This window comes from Pteropus alecto, unplaced genomic scaffold, assembly GCF_000325575.1.
Source record: "Pteropus alecto unplaced genomic scaffold, ASM32557v1 scaffold725, whole genome shotgun sequence".
NCBI classification, from domain to species: Eukaryota; Metazoa; Chordata; class Mammalia; order Chiroptera; family Pteropodidae; genus Pteropus; species Pteropus alecto.
Window position 1 is genome coordinate 648,758 of NW_006436637.1, and position 18,604 is coordinate 667,361.

Below are 18,604 nucleotides of genomic sequence, written 5' to 3' on the forward strand. Positions count from 1 at the left end.
CCCTGAGGAGTAACATCAGAGGCTTAACACTTGGTGGTGGCGGTGAGGTGGAGGTGATTAGACTTCATGAAAATAATCCAGGCAGTCACTAAGCAAATTAACAAGCAAATAACAATAACAGGCCCTGGGTGGACAGGAGCCACAGGTGCTACGATATATTATCTAAAATGTCCGGTTTCCAACAAAAAATTATGAGGCATGCAAAAGAAACAGGAAAGTATGACCCATACATGGGGAGGAAAAGTAGGCAATAGAAACTGCTTATAAGAGTGACCGGATGCCACTTATCAGAAAAAGATTTCAAAAGAGCCATTATAAAGTCACAGAATGAAGAAAAAGCATGAGTGAAGAAGTAAATAAATGAAGGTATGATGATCATATCACATTAAATAGAAAATGTCAGAGAAAGAAATTAAAAAAAAAACACATGAAATTCTGGAGTTGAAAATTACAATAAATAAAACTTTAAAAATCCACTACAGGAGAACAAACAACAGTAGATCTGAACTGGTACCAAAATAGAATTAGTACAGTTGACGACAGACCAGTAGAGATTACACAAACTGAAATACTGAGAGAAGAAAGAATAAAGAAAAATGAACAGGGCCTCAGAGAAATGTGAGCCATCATGAAGGACACCAACATATGTGCTGTGAGTACAAAAAGAAATAGAGACAGGAGAAGGAAGAATATTCAAGAAAAAAATGGCTGCAAATTTCTCAAATTTACTGAAAAACAATAACCCATACATCCAGGAAGCTTAAAGAACACCAAGTATGATAAATGCAAAGATACCCACAGACAGACGCATCATAGTAAAAATGTTACAAGTCAACTTTAATTTGAATTTGTTACAAGTCAATCTGAGAAATTCTTCAAAGCAGCAAAAGAAAAAATGACATACCACTTACAATGCAACCCTAATAAAATCAACAGCTGGGTTCTCAGGAGAAATAAGAGATCAGAAGGCAGTGGCATAACATTCAAAATACTCAAAGGAATGTGAGATCTAGTTTCTCCACATCTTCACCAGTATTCAGCACTATCAGTATATATTTTTTTAAGTATTAGGTATAAAATTTATTGCTGTTGCCATATCGAAGTTGTACATCGTAAATTTTGATTAACGTTTAATGAGACAGAGAAACATCCAAGTACTATATAGTTAATGAAATCTGTCTAATCATCTCCCCAAACTGTTTTATGCCGAGTTACTTTATAGGAGTCTTACACTAACATTTACATTCCTTCCTGATGTACATCTTAAGGAATCTTGGCACCCTGTAGCCCCTGCTTAGAATGAAATTCTTAAAGGCAGCTGTTGCTTGACAGTCTGCAAGTAACTCCTCTTATTGCTGCAGCTCCTTTTTGAAACTCTGATCTTGAGTTTTATGTTAAGACCTTGGGGTCAAGGGTTCATCTGCTTTTCGCTTTTTCCACAACTTGGTTTACAGATACCATGTTCCATATTTCATCTTCACCTGCTTTGGTTTATAAGGATTCTGTAGCTTCTGGAGTTTCTGCTCATGGTTAAGTTTCTGGAAAAATTCTGGGTCTTGAAGTTTACTGAACCTCACACTCTTCTTTAGTTCCAAAGGAACCTGGTTGAGTCTCATCATGTTCAGCACATTACAGCTTGGTTTGCTTTAACAGTCAATGTCAAACTGTTTCAGGATGAACTCTTCATCAATGTTCGAGCTTCCAATATTAGTAGCCCAGTTGCAGAAGTCACTAACTCTTTTACATACATTTTCACAAGACAGAAGATCATCTTCATGGAGCACATCCATTTCACTTGGCTTCTTCTCTTCACAAAGCCATTGGCCTGGATGTGACAAACGAATCTTCTTGGGGAGGGAGACATTGTCAGAGTGAGGTCCCAGGCGAGATTCGCTCTGTGCAGAAGTGCCAGCGGTATCCATTGTTCCTTGTTGAGCCCTCCAGCACTATCAGTATTTATTTCATCTTTTTTGATAGGCGTGTAGTGACATCTCAATTTAAATTTCTCTAATGGCTAGTGAGGTCGAGCATTTACAAAAAAATAAAATTGTTGTCTGTTCCTGGATCCAATCCATATACCACACTACGTTTACTTGTCTCCCTAGACTCCTCCTAGCTTGATGGTTTCTCAGACTTTCCTTGCTTCTGATGATCTTGACAGTTTTAAAGAAGTATTTTGTAGAATGCCTTTCTATTTGGATTTGCCTGATGTTTTTCTTAGTATTAGACTGTGATTATGGGTTTTTGAGAGAGGACACAGAGGGGAAGTATCATTGTCAACACAGCCTATGAAGGGTACATACTATTACCATGATTCATCATTACAGATACTAATCTTGATCATCTGGCTGAGGTGATATGTGTCAGGTGTCTCCACTGTAAAGGTACCCTTACCCCCACTCTCTTCCACATAGTACACTCTGGAAAAAAGTGTGTACAGCCCATATTTAAGGACTACGATTTATGTCCCCTTGAAAATCTCATGTGCTTGTCATCTGTGTATCCTCTTTGGTGAAATCTGTCTTTACGCCTTTGTCCATTTTCTAATTGGATCATTGTATTTACTGTTAAGTATTAAGAATTCCTAATATATATTCTAGATATGAGTCCCGTATGAAACATGTGGTTTGCTAATATTTCCTTCCAGTTCATAGCTTGTCTTTTCATCCTCCAAACAGGGTCTCTCACAGGCAAAACATTTTTATAAAGCCCCTCCTTTTTTTTCTTTTATAGTTGGTATTTTTAGTGTCATGTCTAAGAACTGCTCAGCATGCCCTAGGTCTGGAAGATTTTCTTCCAGGTACTCTTATATAGGTTTTATAGTTTTACATTTCATATTTAACTCAAAATTATCCATTTTGAGTTAATTTTTGTATAAAGTGTAAGGATCAGGTTGAGGTTAAGGGGTTTTTAATTTTTTAAAAAATTTATGTGTATCTAGCACCATCTGTTAAAATGACTCTCCTCTACTGCTTTTTCACTTTAGTCAAAAAACAGCTGAGCATATTTGTATGCGCCTATTTCTGCATTTTTTATTCTATTACAGTCATCTATACATCTATGCCTCTGCAAATACACTATTGTGATTACCATAGCTAAATCATAGGCTTAATATTGGTAAAAATGATTTCCCTTTTCAAGATTATTTCAGCTATCCTAGTTCCTGTGCTTTTCCATATAAAGTTTAAAATAAGCTTTACTATGTCTACAAAATCCTTTCTGTGATTTTGGTAGAACTGCATTAAACCTATTGATCAATCTAGGGAGAACTAACATCTTTATGTTGGGTATTACAATCCATGAACAAATGGTATCATATTTTCAAAATCAGTTTTCCTAAGTTCATTCCAAGTTTTTAAAATTACAACTAATTTTTGTGTGTTATTATATCTTGTAACTTTGCTGAACCCATTTACTAGTTCCAGTTTTTTTTTTTTTTCCCAAAGAATCCTTTGAGATTTTCTATGTAGACAATGTCATCTGCAAATAGAGACAGTTTTATTTATTCCTTTCCAATAGTCTTTTATCTTTTTTTCCTGCCTTAAGGTGTGGCTAAAATTTCCAGTTCTATACTGAGTAAGAGTGGTAAAAGAGGACAGCTTTGTCTTTTTGCTAATCTCAGGTAGAAAGCATTCAGTCTTTCATCGTTAAGTATAATGTTAGCTGTAGGTTTTTGGTAACTTTTTATCAAGTAGAGGAAATTTTTCCCTTTTTCTATTTTTGAGTTTTTATCACAAAAAAGTGTTGATTTTTGTTAAATAATTTTTCCACATCAATTAATACAATCACGTAATTTCTTTAGTTTCTGTTGTAGGATGAATTGTGTTCCTTCAAAAAGATATGCTGAAGTCCTAACCCTTGGTACCTATGAATGTGATATTATTTGAAAGTAGGGTCTTTGCAGATGTAATCAAGTTAAGTAGTAGTTATACTGAACTACGGTGGGCCCTAAACCCAATGACTATCTTATAAGGGAGAGTCAAGATACACAGGGAAGAATACTATATGGATATGGAGGCAGAAATTGGAGTGACACAGTTGCAGGCCAAATATCAAGGATGGCTGGCAACTACTGGAAGCTAAAAAGAGGTAAGGAAGGGTTTTCTTCACCAGCCTTCTGAGTATAATCCTGCTGATACCTTGATTTTGGACTTCTAGCCTCCAGAACTTGTGTTCATGAGGAATATGGATAATGTAGTTTTCTATACTTGTATTCTTTGTTTTTTAATCAGGGAAATACTGACTTCATAAAATGAATTTGGAAGTGTTCCATCCTATACTTTGGGAAGAGACTGTGAAAAACTGTTGTTGACTCTTCATTTACACATTTGGCAGAATATTCCAGTAATAAAAGTATTTGAGCCTGGAGATTTGTTTGGAAGCTTTAAAATTACAAATTCAACTTATTTGATGGTTACAGGGCTATTCAGATTGTCTGTTTATGGTGAAGTTTTGGTAGTTTGTAGTTTTGAAAGATTTGGTCCATTTCATCTGTGACTAACTTTATGAATGTAAAGTATTCACAGTATGTCCTTTTTATGTTTTTAATGGCTACATAATCTGTAATAATACTGTTTCATTATTATAAAATTCATAATTTGTCTTCTCTATCTTTTTCGGTCTTTCTAGAGATATATTGATTTTTATTAATTTCCTATTTTCAATTTCACTGATTTCTGCTATCCTTGCTATTTTCTTCGTTGTACTTGTTTTGAGTTTATGTTTCTCTTCTATTTCTAGTTTTTTAATGTAGGAACTTTGACCGAAATATTTCTTCTTTTCTAATTAAGTATTTAGTGCTATAAATTTCCCTGTTGGAACTGCTTTAGTTGCATCCCACATATTTTGATATATTGCATTTTATTTTCATTCAGTTTATGTAGTTTTAAAAATTTCTCTTGAGATATCCTCTTGACCCATTACTTAGAAGTGTATTGTTTAATTTCCATGATCTGGAGGTTTTTTGTTATCCCTCTGTTAATGGTTTCTAATTTGATTCTATTATGTTCAATGAAGATACTCTATACGATTTCAATTCTTTAAAATCTGTTGAGGTTTATTTTATGGTCCAGGATATGGTCTATCTTTATATGTTCTGTGGGTACTTGACAGAATATGTATTCTGCTGCTATTCAAGTATTCTATAAATGTTTACATCAGAAGTTGTTGATTATGGTATTCAGTTCTTCTATATCCTTGCCGATTTTGTCAAGTATTTCTACCAATTACTGAGAATGGGGTGTTGAAGTTCTCACTATATAGCACATTTGCCTATTTCTCCTTTCAGCTCTACTGTTTTTGCTTCATGTATTCTGAAACTCTTGATTTTTATTGCCTCTACATTTTTAAACAGTACATAATGCTCTTGTCTCTAGTAATTTTCTTTCACTTCAAGTCTACTTTTATTTGATATTAACCTAGCCACTTTTTATTTTTGCACTGCATGTATTTTTTCATCTATCAGTCTACCTATGTCATCGTATTTGAAGTGGGTTTCTTATAGACAGTATATAGTTAGATTTTTTCCCCCCATCCACTCTGCCATTCTGTTTTAATTGGTATGTTCAGACTATTTACATGTAAGGTAATTATTGCTCTGTAAGGCTAAGTCTGCCATGTTAATATTTGTTTTCTGTGCTTCTTAATCCTCTATTTCTCTTTTCTTTCCTTCTTGTGAATTATCTGACCAATTTTTAGTATTCCATCTTGATTTATTGATATGAATATGATCTTAAAGCTTAGGCAAAGCAGTTCAACCAAAGTTTAATAGTCAAAAGACTTGGAGCAAAAGTGATTAACATGTATATATACAAAGAGAAGTTTTAGGAATCATTAATATTTTCAGCTGTCAAATTACTTTTCTTGATATAGTCTCAATAAATAATAAGAATCTTTTAATATGGCTTAAACTGTTACCAGAGAAACCTTCGAATATTTTACTACAATGATATGCATTCTTATGGTGTGAAGAGATGTTTAGTGGTCCATATCCTACTTCTGACAAAATCAACGTTGTATGAGCTCTGGAAATCTCACCCTCTTTTCGAACCTCAGGGTATACTTGTGAGAAAAAAGCTAGGAAGTGCTGCCACCTCTATATTTCCCTTCAGACACTGAACTGTCAGACCTTCACCCCTGCTCACATACATTAGTTAGTACCATCCAACTCTGACTCATCTTGAGGCTACAAGAAAATTCTCAGAGTAGTTTACAAGCAGAATTTATATGTGGGAATGGGAAATATGACCAATTCTCTGAAAATTTTCACTTCTTTGTGCAATGATTATATTTGAGATTAATGACACTTAAAGTCTATCAGTAGAAATATTTGCAAAGTACTATTAGCCATTTTTAATATATATGGTTTATTAAAATGTTATTCTTAAGGTCAACAACAACAAAGACATTTATTGAGGGCTTTCTCTGGACCATTTGTTGAACTACACATGTTAAACAAAAGGTCTTTTGGGAAATAAAATTTTCTGGGGCTTATGATGCATGCACATCTGAGCATCCTAGGGACTACTGTGGACTGTGTCAAATAACAATCTAGTGTAGCTCCTTCCACAACAACTCCAGGGGCTAAGGAGTTGGGGAGCTGGTAACACATGAATTTTACTAAAAACAATGCTGTAACTTATTCATTAGACTGGATCTAATAAAGTACACACAGCTTTCTCAAGCAATGGATAACTTTCCATTTTTTAAACTCAAATGTATATTTTGGCTAGGTTAAACTAAAGTCTCAAGATTTTATAATAAAGACCTAAGGTTTTTTGGAAATTGGAAAATTGTAATTCCATCTTTCTATTCTACTATGATTACAATAGGCAAGTGAAGGACTAATTTCATGGATTAACAACTAGAGGTTTCTGGGGGAAACTAACCTTTGACCCGGACATCACTGTACCGTTGAAAGTGGTGATAAGCAGCTTTCCAGGGGTTTCGATAGTGGCGAAGCAAAGTGATGGGAGGTCTTGGACGCACTGGGACGTATCTCACACCTTCTTCATCTATTCAAAAGGGAAGAAAAAGAAATCATTAAGTAACTTATTACGTATTTGCAACAATCCTCAAGGTACAATTCCAATAAGTGAGCCATAAGTGTAACCTGACTACGTCAACAGTTTCAGGGATGGATTCCTAAGTGGGAAAGCTTCATGTGATAATAGTTAGCTCAAGTAACCATTACCAATATACTCCTTGGGAGGAGATTTGCGCTTCTCAGCCTTCACCAAAAGACTCTTGGCAGTAGACTTCTCATCATCAGTGCTGTTTGTCTCCATCATATCCCCTTCTTCTGTTGAAATCACGTGCTGTTGCTTTCGAGGCTTTTTCCTTGGGGAGGCACCTGGTGGTAGGTCACTTGTAGGCATGGACAGATTGTTAGCCAACAATGTAAGAGATGGAGACATGGTGTTGGTAGCCAGTGGAGGAACTGCTGTCATAGGAAAAAGAACACACACATGTATGAGAACCCATAAGCTTTTTCCATAAGGAAAAGGTTCACTTGATTTCCACCAAAGAGAACGAATAAAAAAATAAAAAAGAGAGTCAACACTGAGTTTTCCTTTGTGCCTGGCACTGTATTAAGCACTCTAATTGTGGCAGAGGTTGCCAACTGTTTCCTAATACCTCACATCTTCACCTTCTTTAGTACAAGGACCTCATTTTTAGTTGAGCACATTGCCACTCAGCTGAAAAACTATATTTGCTAGCCTGACAGTTAGGTGTGGCCATATGAAATGAAAACAGAAGTTTTTTACAGCACTTTTAAGAAGTTTATATAAAAGAAAAGACATGACCTTCTCTTCCTTGTCTTCTTTCTGTGATTCTGGAACTCAGGTGTGATAGCTAGAGTTCTAGCAGCTTTCTTGAATCAAAAGCATGAAGGTCAAATGCCAGGGGTGAGAGGAGGCTGGATCTCTAATGACTATGGAATCCACATACCATTTCTGGACTGTCTGCCTCAGAATTTGCTCCAAGGGAGACAATAAAATCTTACATATTCAAGCCACTATTTTTCAAGCCTTTGTGCATTAATTTCTAGGAATATAACCTAGTAAATCACACAATCTTAAAAATAATTTGAGTAAGTTGGCATTATTTTATTATCCTCAATTTAAAGATGAGAAAATATGGCACGAATCACACAAGTACAAAGTGGTAGAGTTGGAAACTGACAGAGGCAGTCTGGCTTCAGAGCTTGCACTTTAACTATCACAGTAAACTGCCTCCAGAAAAACGGCATTCATAGTATTAAGGAAACATTTATTTGGGCCTGTATGGCAAATATCTGGGGACTTAAAAATCATGATAAAAGTTCACCTCAACTCTTATTTTCAGTTTGTTATTTCCTTGTGCCACCCTTTTCCTCCACCCTACCTCAGCCACCCGCTCCCAATAGGCAATCCTTAAACAGTCATCACATCTCAATTACTAGCATCTGACTCTCCAGCCAAAACTAACTAGTCTTTCCAGGTCATTACCCTTAGTAACCAGTCTCCAATAATCCTAGACCCCATTAAGAACTATTATCCATTAATCCTACTTTTATTTTTTTTGCTGTCCCTTATCCCTCTTACATCCTCCATCACTAGGTTTTAATTCTACCATCAATTTTATTCATTCACTGTCCCTTCTCTTTCTTCATTGTACTCAGAAAAAGCACATAAGGTTAAATTCGATTCTGTGCACCCAGGCAGCTGAATGTTGCCAAAGAAAGATATAAAACAATGCTGACTGGTCTCGTGTTAACATTCTCACTAACCTTGAGTAGGCCCTTACTGCTGTAGGAGAATCCTACCAGATGTGCTAAGTCCATTCACTCTCCACATGATCACTTCAGACCTTCTCCTCCCTCCTTACAGTTTGAGCACCTCCTTTACCATCCTTACTCTCAGCTGATGACCTTGCTTTCAATTTTACTAAAAATAAAATAGGAACAAACAGAAGAAAATGTCCACAAATTACGTTGTGATCAGCATTCCCTTTCTCTTTGTGCTTTCAGCAAAGATAGATCTCTTCATGTATACAATAGATTTCATCCACTCTCACCTCCTCAGATATCACTCCAGGAATTCTCATCTTTTTCCTGCATTATCATTTCTTTCCTGTCTACTGGATAATTACCAATACCACGTGAAATTGTTATTTGTCCCATCTTATAAATAATTTCCTCTTGGCATCATTTCCTTTCAGATATTGCCATTCCTTTTTCTATTATTTTATAACAAATTCCTCAAGTGCCATTTATACTCACTGTCTCCAATACTTCTCTCCAAGCTTTCTCTTGAAACAACTCCCAATCATACTTTGATGAAAACTGCTCTTCTAAAGATCTGCATAACCTCTATTTTCCTAAATCCAATGGTCACTACCCGGTCTTTACCTTAATTGATCTCTCAAGAGCATGTTACCCAGCTGCTTACTCCCCTTTTTCTGAAATATTTTTGTTATGGCTTTCCAGGACATCATATACTCCAAGTTTTATTCCTATCACTCTGGCCCCTCCATTCAGTCTCTTTTGCTTGCTTCTGCCTCTCTCCCTCCTCAGAAAGTAGAGTGCCTTAAAGGAGCTCAGTCCACAACTGCTTTTATTTTTTTTATCAGCACTCATTCCTTAAGTGAATTTATCCAGGGCCATGGCTTTAAATATAAATTATATACAATAACAACTCCCAAATTTATGACTCCAACTTCCTTTTCTCTTACAAAAGCAGACTCATAGATCCAGCTGCCTATTTGATGTCTTCATTTGGAGGTCTAAGAGACATCTCAAATTTACCATATCGAAAACTAACTACTAATCTCTTCCTACAAAATGTGGTCCTCTTGCAATTGTCCTTACCTCGGCTGACAGCAACTCTATGCTTCTAGTTATAAGAAGCATGTTGTAGTTGACTCTGATGCCGTTCTCTCACACTCAGTTCTACTTTAAAAATATATCTAGAATCCATCCACTTCATACTACTTCTGTTGATACTACCATGGTTTAAGCCTTCATTGTTCTCTTCAATTAATGCAATAGCCTGTAAACAAGTCTAATTCCATCCTTGCTGCCATAGTCTTTCCTCTACACAGCAGCCAGAGCAGTCTGTTAAAAAAGGAAGTGAGCTCAAGTCCCTCCTCTGCTTAAAAACCCTCTAACAGCTCGCCATCACCCTCTGCAAAGCCTACGTCCTTAAAACGGCCCATAGACTCTCACAGTCTGACCCTAGTTCTCTGACCAGGCCTCTACTACTCCCTCACACACTTAGCTCCATCTACCTAGCTTCTTTGCTATTCTTTGAGCACACCAGGCATTCTGCCATCTTAAGGCTCTTACACTTAGTGCTCACTTGGCCTGGAATACTCTTTTCCTAGATATTGTCATGGTCAGCATTTCATCTCTTTAATGTCTCTACTCAAGGATCACTTCCTCAGTAGGCCTTTCCTTTAAAAGTCTTTTTAAAATCATAGCTCCAGACCTAACTTTCTCTTACATTTTGTCTCTTTATTTTACTGTTTTGTCGCCCTTGTTAGAGTGTAAGCTCCAAGAAGATGAAGATGTACTTGTTGTGTAAAAGGATGTATCATCAGTGTCTGTGGTAAAGCCATACAGTTTGAGGCAGGATTACTATCAGCTTCTTAGAACAGAGAGGTAAGAGGAACTATCCAAAATGAGACAGAAGATGAACAGCAAAATTTAGAACATTTCATTTCCCCTCCTTGGTATCTTTTAATGGAAGCGCTAAGGCTAAATATGGGTACCACAGAAGGACATTTCATGGCATAACAAATGAAAATAAAGAAATACGTGAAAAAATAGCACACTTAAAAACTGTACACACAGCATGGCCACATTTCCTTCTGAACAAACAGCATGGGAAATGGAGGCCTTTATGTCGAAATGGGAGAGAGGGTAATATTGGGTAAATGGAGCACAGAATGATCTGCTTTCCACTTTGGCTTTGTCTACAGTTTATAAATTTCTTGCACTGAATGTTACTTTTGTAGTTATGAAAAACAAGATCTACATAAGTTATTAAAAAAAAATGAAACAAAAAGAAAACCTCCAAAGCGAACTGCCTTTCATAAGTTTACAGTTGAGAAGTTTACAGTTGAGAAGAGGAAGTAAAAGGGATAATGAATAAAGATTTACTAATCCCATATAAGTTTATCAAGAGTGTATTTTTGACATCATAAATCTTACTTAAATTGCATAACAAGGCAACAAAAATTGGCAAGGAATAAATTGTACATAATCATTACTTAGCTATGATTGAAGCATGACTCCTCTTACATGGCGATATTTTCTTAATGAATACAAAAAAAGCTATATTTAAGGATATTCTTTGGGAGATATTTTTTTTTAAAAATTTTGGTAAGAGAGAAAATTAATTATAAAAGGGCAGCAAAATGGTTTACTTTCAAAAGAAGCTTCCGTTTATTAAAAACGAATGAAATGCAAATTTAAAATGCACATGGAGGAGTCAGGCTTCCTGGCTGAGGATAAAACAAGAGTTTGGACTCTGAGGAGAGTTAGGAAAAAGGGAAGAAGCAAATGCCAATGAAGAGTATTCTGTGAATGAACTTACCAGAAACTGGCCTCATGATGTCCATTGGTTCCATTTCTTCTTTAACTTTTATCTCAGGTACAGGAGGGACCAAAACAGAGGAGAGATTGCCACCCACAGCTGCTGATGGTGGAGGGGCAGCTGCAATGGTAGTGATGGGTGGGGTGATGGGAACTGCTCCAGGAATGGTTGAGAGAGTGACCGCTGGTTGAGATGGGGGACTAGCTGCTGTGATCATGGTTGGAATGGTTGGTGGGGGCTGCTGAGCGGTGGGAGGGACTGCAATGGTGGGCTGATCATTATTTTGACTGGAGACGGTCTCCATTGACACAGTGACTGGAGTAGCCATTGATACGTGGATTTCTGACTTAGGTTTGACACTAAAACACAAACGCAAAGACAACGTAGTAAACATTAGAAAACTGTTTTAACCTGCAACGTCTCAGAGGATGGGTATTTGTCCAATTCTTTTTGTAAAACACACAGCAAAACTAAAACAATATTCCTTAATTCTAAAAGTTGAACTTGAAAGTTCTAAAGGGAATTCAAGTTTTAAAAACATCCCCTCCTTTCCATACGCAATGTTTTTATAAGCAGTAATAACATTAAGAAAACCAAGAACATTAAATAAATCAAAGTCACAACATCAAAAGACAACCAATTTTCATTACAAAAGCGTATTTCCCACCCAGAATTCCTTAAAGCATATGTTATCTTAGGAGGTCTTCTGACTGATTACAAGTGTACTCACATTTCAAATGTAGTTTCTTTTACACCTATTTCTTATAAAAGAGGAAACTCACAAACATGGCAAAGATACAAAAGAATACAAATTGAAAGTAACTTCCTCCACTTGACACACCCAGTCTTCTACCTAGAGGTACCACTCTTACAATTTTCCAGTAGGTCATATTAGAGATACTCCAGGCAATTAAAGTAGCTATAAATACAGTGTTCAAAAATGTATATCCTATTTTTTTCAGTTTTATAAGAACAATTCATTCATGTCATTACAATTTTTTTTAAACATTATTTTTAAGTAAAACATTTAATAGCTGTAAAGGTTTACCTATTTACATTATTAATGCTAAAAATTCAGGATATCAAAGCGACATAAAACAATATCCCTCCAGATCAAGGCCAAAAACATTTGGACTTCCATAGGCAAAAAATTTAACATCAACCTAAACCTCATACCATATACAAAAATGAACTCGACAAGGATTATAAATCTAACTTGTAAAATGTAAAACTATCAAAATTTTATAAGAAAATACAAAAAAGCCTATACTTAAGTGAAGAGTTCTTAGACATGATACCAAAAGTGCAATCCATAAAAGAAGAAAATTGATAATTGAGCTTCATTAAAATTAAAAACCTTTCCTTTGCTAAAGACCACTTCATGAGGTTGAAAAGACAAGGCACAGAGTGAAAAAAAAATTTGCAAAACCGATCTGACGGGATGTACCTTGAGGACATTATGTAAAGTGAAATAAGCCAATTATAAAAAGACGAATACTGTATGATTCTACTTATATGAGGAACCAAGAACAGATGAATTCACTGAAAAAGAGGTGGTTCCCAAGGTTTGGAGGGAGAGAAAATAGGGGAGTTGTTGAATAATGGGTATAGAGTTGCAGTTTTATAAGATGAAAAACATCGGAAGATCAGTTCCACAAGAGTGTGAATATGCTTAACGATGTTAAAATGTACACTTAAAAAATGGTTAAGATGGTAAAAAAATAATGACAAAAAACCTCCACCAAAACACATTATCTGAAAAAGGAATTATATTAAAAATATATAATTTCTGTAAACTCAACACTAAGAAAATATATAATCCCATTAGAAAATGGGCACAAGATATGAATAATGAATAGACACTTCACTAAAGAGAATATTCAGATGGCAAATAAACACATGGAAAGACGTTCAACACGCTTAGCCATCAGAGAGATGCGAATTAAAGATTTGATAATATACGACCACGCTGCTATCAAAATGATGAAAGTGAAATTTAAAAAACTTACTAAGTGCATGAAAGGATGTGGAGTAACTGGATTGTAAAGAAAAAAAAAAATCCTAGCATTTATGAATGAGTTTATTTATCAAGGCTGTGGGCTAAAAGGATCTCATATGTTGGAGGTGGGAATTTAAAATGGTACAGCTACTATGGAAAACAGTTTGGAAGACTTTTATAAAATTAAAAATATATGTGCCATACAACTCAGCAATTGCACTCTGGAGATTTATCTAAAAACAAAAATATGTCTACCAAGAAAGGTATACATGAATGGTAATAGCAGCTTTATTTACAATATCCCCAAACTAGAAACTACCCTAATATACTTCAAAAGCAAATGGATAAACAAATTCTGGCACATCCATATGATGCAACACTACCAACTCAAAAAAGAACATACTACTAATACATGCTACAACTTGGATGGATCTCAAACACACTATGCTAAGTGAATATAAGCCAGTATCATTAGGTTATTGCATGTGAAATGTATGTAATATGTAATGTATGTAATATGTCTGTAATAAATATAAGATTCCATTTATATAAAAGTCTCAAAATAAAAAGTCATTATGGTTGTGGGGGGAGTGTGACTAAATTAGAGAATGTCTTTGTAGTAATTAAACAGTTCTACTCTAATTATGATAATGGTTACAAAAATCTCTTCGTGTGATAAAAATTCAAATTAGTATATACCAAAAGAAAAAAAGTACATATAAAAACTGGTGACATTCTAATAAAGTCTGTAGATAAGTCAATAGGACTGTACTAATGCCAGTTTTTTCATTTTGAAAATGTACTAGATTTCTGTAAGAGGTAATCATTGCGGGAAGCTGGGTAAAGGGTTTATGGGAACTTTCTGAACTTCTTTTGCAACTTCTTGTGAGTCTTAAATTATGTCAAAATAAATATTTTAAAAATAAGGGTGAGGTAGAAGAATTATTGTGGAATTAAAGCCAATTGAAAATAACCAGACACACGATCGAAAAAAAAAAACATGGCAGAGTGAGAGACGTCCCCAGATCTCTCCCCTTGAAACAATAAGCTGAACATCTAAAACTCAACAAAAAACACCCAAACTGCACACCAGCACGTATGAATGTCAGATCTGCGCATAAGAGCTATTACAGGTCAGAACCCCAGGTGTCGGGAGATAGACTGGGAAAAATAAAGAAGCTGCCTCCCGCAGCTGCTGGAGCTACCTGCAGGAGGAGGGGGAGGGGGAGGGGAGAAGGAGCGGTGAGTTCCCTGAACAGCCCTACCTGTGAGAGTTGAGAGCTCCACGAGGCCAACAGCAGGGCCTGGTCATCAGGGCAGAGAGCAGAGAAGCAGGGACGGCAGAGAAACAACAGTTGATTTTTGCCAGCCACTGTAGCAAAACCGAGGCTGAGCTGCAGGCCTCATCCCCCAACCCAAACAGCCCCTCCCCCCGTATCCTCCAAGACCTGAACACTGTAGAACCTCAGGAAAATCTGAGCAGACACTACTGAAACTGTTGCTAACACTGACAGGGACTGAGACTGAGAATAGTGAGCGTGATTAAACATCTATAAGAAAAAAAAGGCATTAAAAAGGCTTTATACAAAGCAGAGATCCAAGAGGCTTAGACGCCACCTACTGGAAAACAAAAGAAAAACACCTTCTTTGCAAAAAGCTGCAAACCATTATATAATAAATCTTCTTTCTGGAAAGAAAAATCAGAACACACTTCCATTAATGCCCAGGTGGAGAAATAGTCCATTAAACACCACGAACAACCAAGGTGACAAGGCACTGCATAAAAATCTCCAGAAAACAACCTTATAGACATAGAAATGGGTGACTTCAATGACAGAGAATTCAGGATGGTACTTCTGAAAACACTTAGTGAGATCTGAAACGAATCATATAATTTCAGGAATTGAAAAAACAACTAGATGAGCAGAATGAGTTATTTAGCAAGAAGATCGAAACACTCAAAAAGAACCGAATAGATTATCTGGAGATAAAAAACACTCTGCAAGAGTTGAAAAATGAAATAGCAAGCTTGGGAAACAGAGTTGACCAAAAGGAGAAAAGGATCAGTGATATTGAAGACAGAAATCTAGAAATATATCAGAAGGAAAGAAAGAAACCGAAGAATGAAAAATAATGAAAGAAAATAAAGAACTAGCTGATACCATCAGGAGAGGTAACATAAGAATGGGCATTATCGAAGGTGAGGAAAAAGAGCAGGGACTAGAAAGCATTTTCAGACAAATAGTTGATGAGAATTTCCCAAATCTAAAAAATGAGCTAAAGCTTGGAATTCAAGAAGTCAACAGAACACCCAATGATCTCAACCCAAAAAGGCCTTCACCAAGACACACTGAATCAAAAATCAACAACAAAGATAGATCTCAGGGCAGACAGAGAGAAAAAAATGGTAACTTACAAAGGAAAACCCATTGGATTATCCTTGGACTTCTCAGTTCAAACTTTACAAGCCAGAAAGGAATGGAATCAAATATTTAAACTATTAAGTAAAAGGAACTATCAGCCTAGAATAATGTATCCAGCTAAGCTCTCCTTTAGATATGAAGGAGAAATTAAGACCTTTCAAGACATAAACAATTGAGGGAATTCTCCACTACGAGGGATGCACAGGAAATACTGAAAGGGGTCAGCTCACCTAAAACAAAATGACAAAAAAATACATAATTAGGAGTAAGGCGACTAGACTAGCAAGCAGATAGAAGCAGAAGAGGGTAACCCTTCTGCTTCTATCTGTACAAGCTTACAAATAAGAAAAGACTTGCTATAGGCAAGATAGCAATGAACATTCAGCACAGATAGGGACAAACTGAGACAACTACTGAAAAGAGGAAGATTCAAAGATCCAAATTTGCAAAGGGGAATGGAGATAAGGCATGCGCAGAAGAAGAGATGAGTGTGTGTGTGTGTGTGTGTGTGTGTGTGTGTGTGTAAATAACTAACTTTTACATATTCGTAATGGTAATCACACACAGAAGATTCAGAACTGAAGTATGTAACATAAAACAAGAAGGACGAGAAGGAAAACTCACAAAAACCAACCAAAATAAAGAAAACAGAAACATAAGGACAAGGAAGCAATGGCAACACCTAGCTATCACAAAGCAAAATATAAAATGGCTAGAAGAAGACCTCATACTTCAATAATCACCCTAAATGTAAATGGACCGAACTCACCAATAAAAGGCACAGAGCTGCAGATTGGATCAAAAAACAAAATCCAACCATATGCTGCCTCCAGGAGACACATCTCAGCTCCAAAGGCAAATATAGACTCAAAGTAAAAGGGTGAAAAATGATATTTCAAGCAAATGGTATTCAGAGAAAAGTGGGAATAGTGGTACTAATATCGGACGAAATAGATTTCAAAATAAAAAATGTAAAGAAAGATACTGAGGGACATTTCATAATGATAAAGGAAATAATGAACCAAGAAGACATAACACTTATTATTATCTATGTTCCTAATCAAGGAGCCCTGAAATATGTAAAGCAATTACTAATAGATTTGAAGGGAGAAATAGACCAAAACACTATCCTAGTAGGGGACCTAAATCCCCCACTGTCAGATACGGACAGATCATCAAAACAGAAAATCAATAAGGAAATAACATCTTTGATGACACATTAGACTAACTGGACATAACTGACATTTCCAGAACCTTCCATCCCAAAAGAGCTGCTTATACATTCTTCTCTAGTGCATATGGAACATTCTCAAAAATCGACCATATACTGGGACACAGAGATAGCTTCAACAAATATAAGAGGGTTGAAATCATACCAACTATATTCTCTGATCATAATGCTTTGAAACTAGAGATCAACTGCAAAAAGAAATCAGGAAGAACCACAAATACATGGAGATTAAACAACATGCTACTAAAGAATAACTGAGTCAGAGAAGAAATAAAAAGAGAGATCAAGAGATACATAGAAACAAATGATAGTGATAGTAAAACATATCAAAACTTTTGGGACATGGCAAAAGCAGTCATAAGGAAAGTTTATATCATTACACGCCTATCTCCAAAAACAAGAACGAGCCTAAATAAACAACCTAACACTTCATCTTAAAAAAACTAGAAAAGGAAGAACAAATGAAGCCTCAAGCCAGCAGAAAGAAAGAAAGAATGAAAATTAGAGCAGAAATAAATGAAATTGAAAACAAAAAGCAACAGAAAAAATAAATGCAACAAAGAGCTGGTTCCTTGAGAAGGTTAATAAAATTGACAAACCCCTAGCTAGACACACTAAAGAAAAAAGAGAAAGGACACAAATAAACAAAATCAGGAAAGAAAAAGGGGAAGTTATGACAGACACTGTAGAAATACAAAGGATCATACAAGAATACTATGAAAAATTATATAACATGAAATTTAATCACCTAGAAGAAATGGATCAGTCCTTAGAAAAATACAACCTTCCTAGACTGAATCAAGAAGATCTGGAAAATCTAAATAGACCAAGCAGCAGTTTGGAAATTGAAACAATCATCAAAAACCTACCAAAAAGTAAAAGTCCAGGACCAGATGGTTTCACCAGTGAATTCTACCAAACATTCAAAGAAGATTTAATATCTATTCTCTTCAAATGCTTCCAAAAAATCGAAGAGGAGGCAATACTTCCCAACTCATTTTATGAGACCAATATCTCCCTGATAGCATAACCTGGTAAAGATAACACAAAAAAGAAAACTACAGACCAATATCTCTTATGAACACAGATGCAAAAATCCTAAATAAGATACTAGTGAACTGAACACAGCAACATATTAAAGATTACACCATAATCAAGTATGCTTCATTCCAGGAACACAGGGATGGTTCAACATATGCAGATGATTAATGTGATACACCACATAAAGTAAAAAATAAGAATCATATGATCATATCAATAGATGCAGAAAAAGCCTTCGACAAGATACCGCACCCATTTATGATCAAAACACTTAACAGAATAGGTATAGAAAGAAAGTACCTTAATATAATAAAGGCCATATATGACAAAC

The 18,604-nt window shown here is 35.7% G+C and overlaps 1 protein-coding gene and 1 pseudogene across 5 annotated transcripts in view; both read right to left on the reverse strand.

The window, feature by feature from the left end:
* The window catches only part of SAP130 (Sin3A associated protein 130), a 69,503-nt gene that overhangs the window by 4,933 nt on the left and 45,966 nt on the right, over window positions 1–18,604 (reverse strand). For all 5 annotated transcript variants that reach the window (XM_006913448.3, XM_025047908.1, XM_006913447.3 and 2 more), the window contains exons 16-18: window positions 11,580–11,938; window positions 7,193–7,441; window positions 6,888–7,013 (exon numbers count right to left, since the gene is read on the reverse strand). In XM_006913448.3, coding sequence (XP_006913510.1) covers window positions 6,888–7,013; window positions 7,193–7,441; window positions 11,580–11,938 — 734 coding nt within the window. The remainder of the gene's footprint in view (window positions 1–6,887; window positions 7,014–7,192; window positions 7,442–11,579; window positions 11,939–18,604) is intronic.
* LOC112481084 lies at window positions 395–6,881 on the reverse strand (annotated as a pseudogene).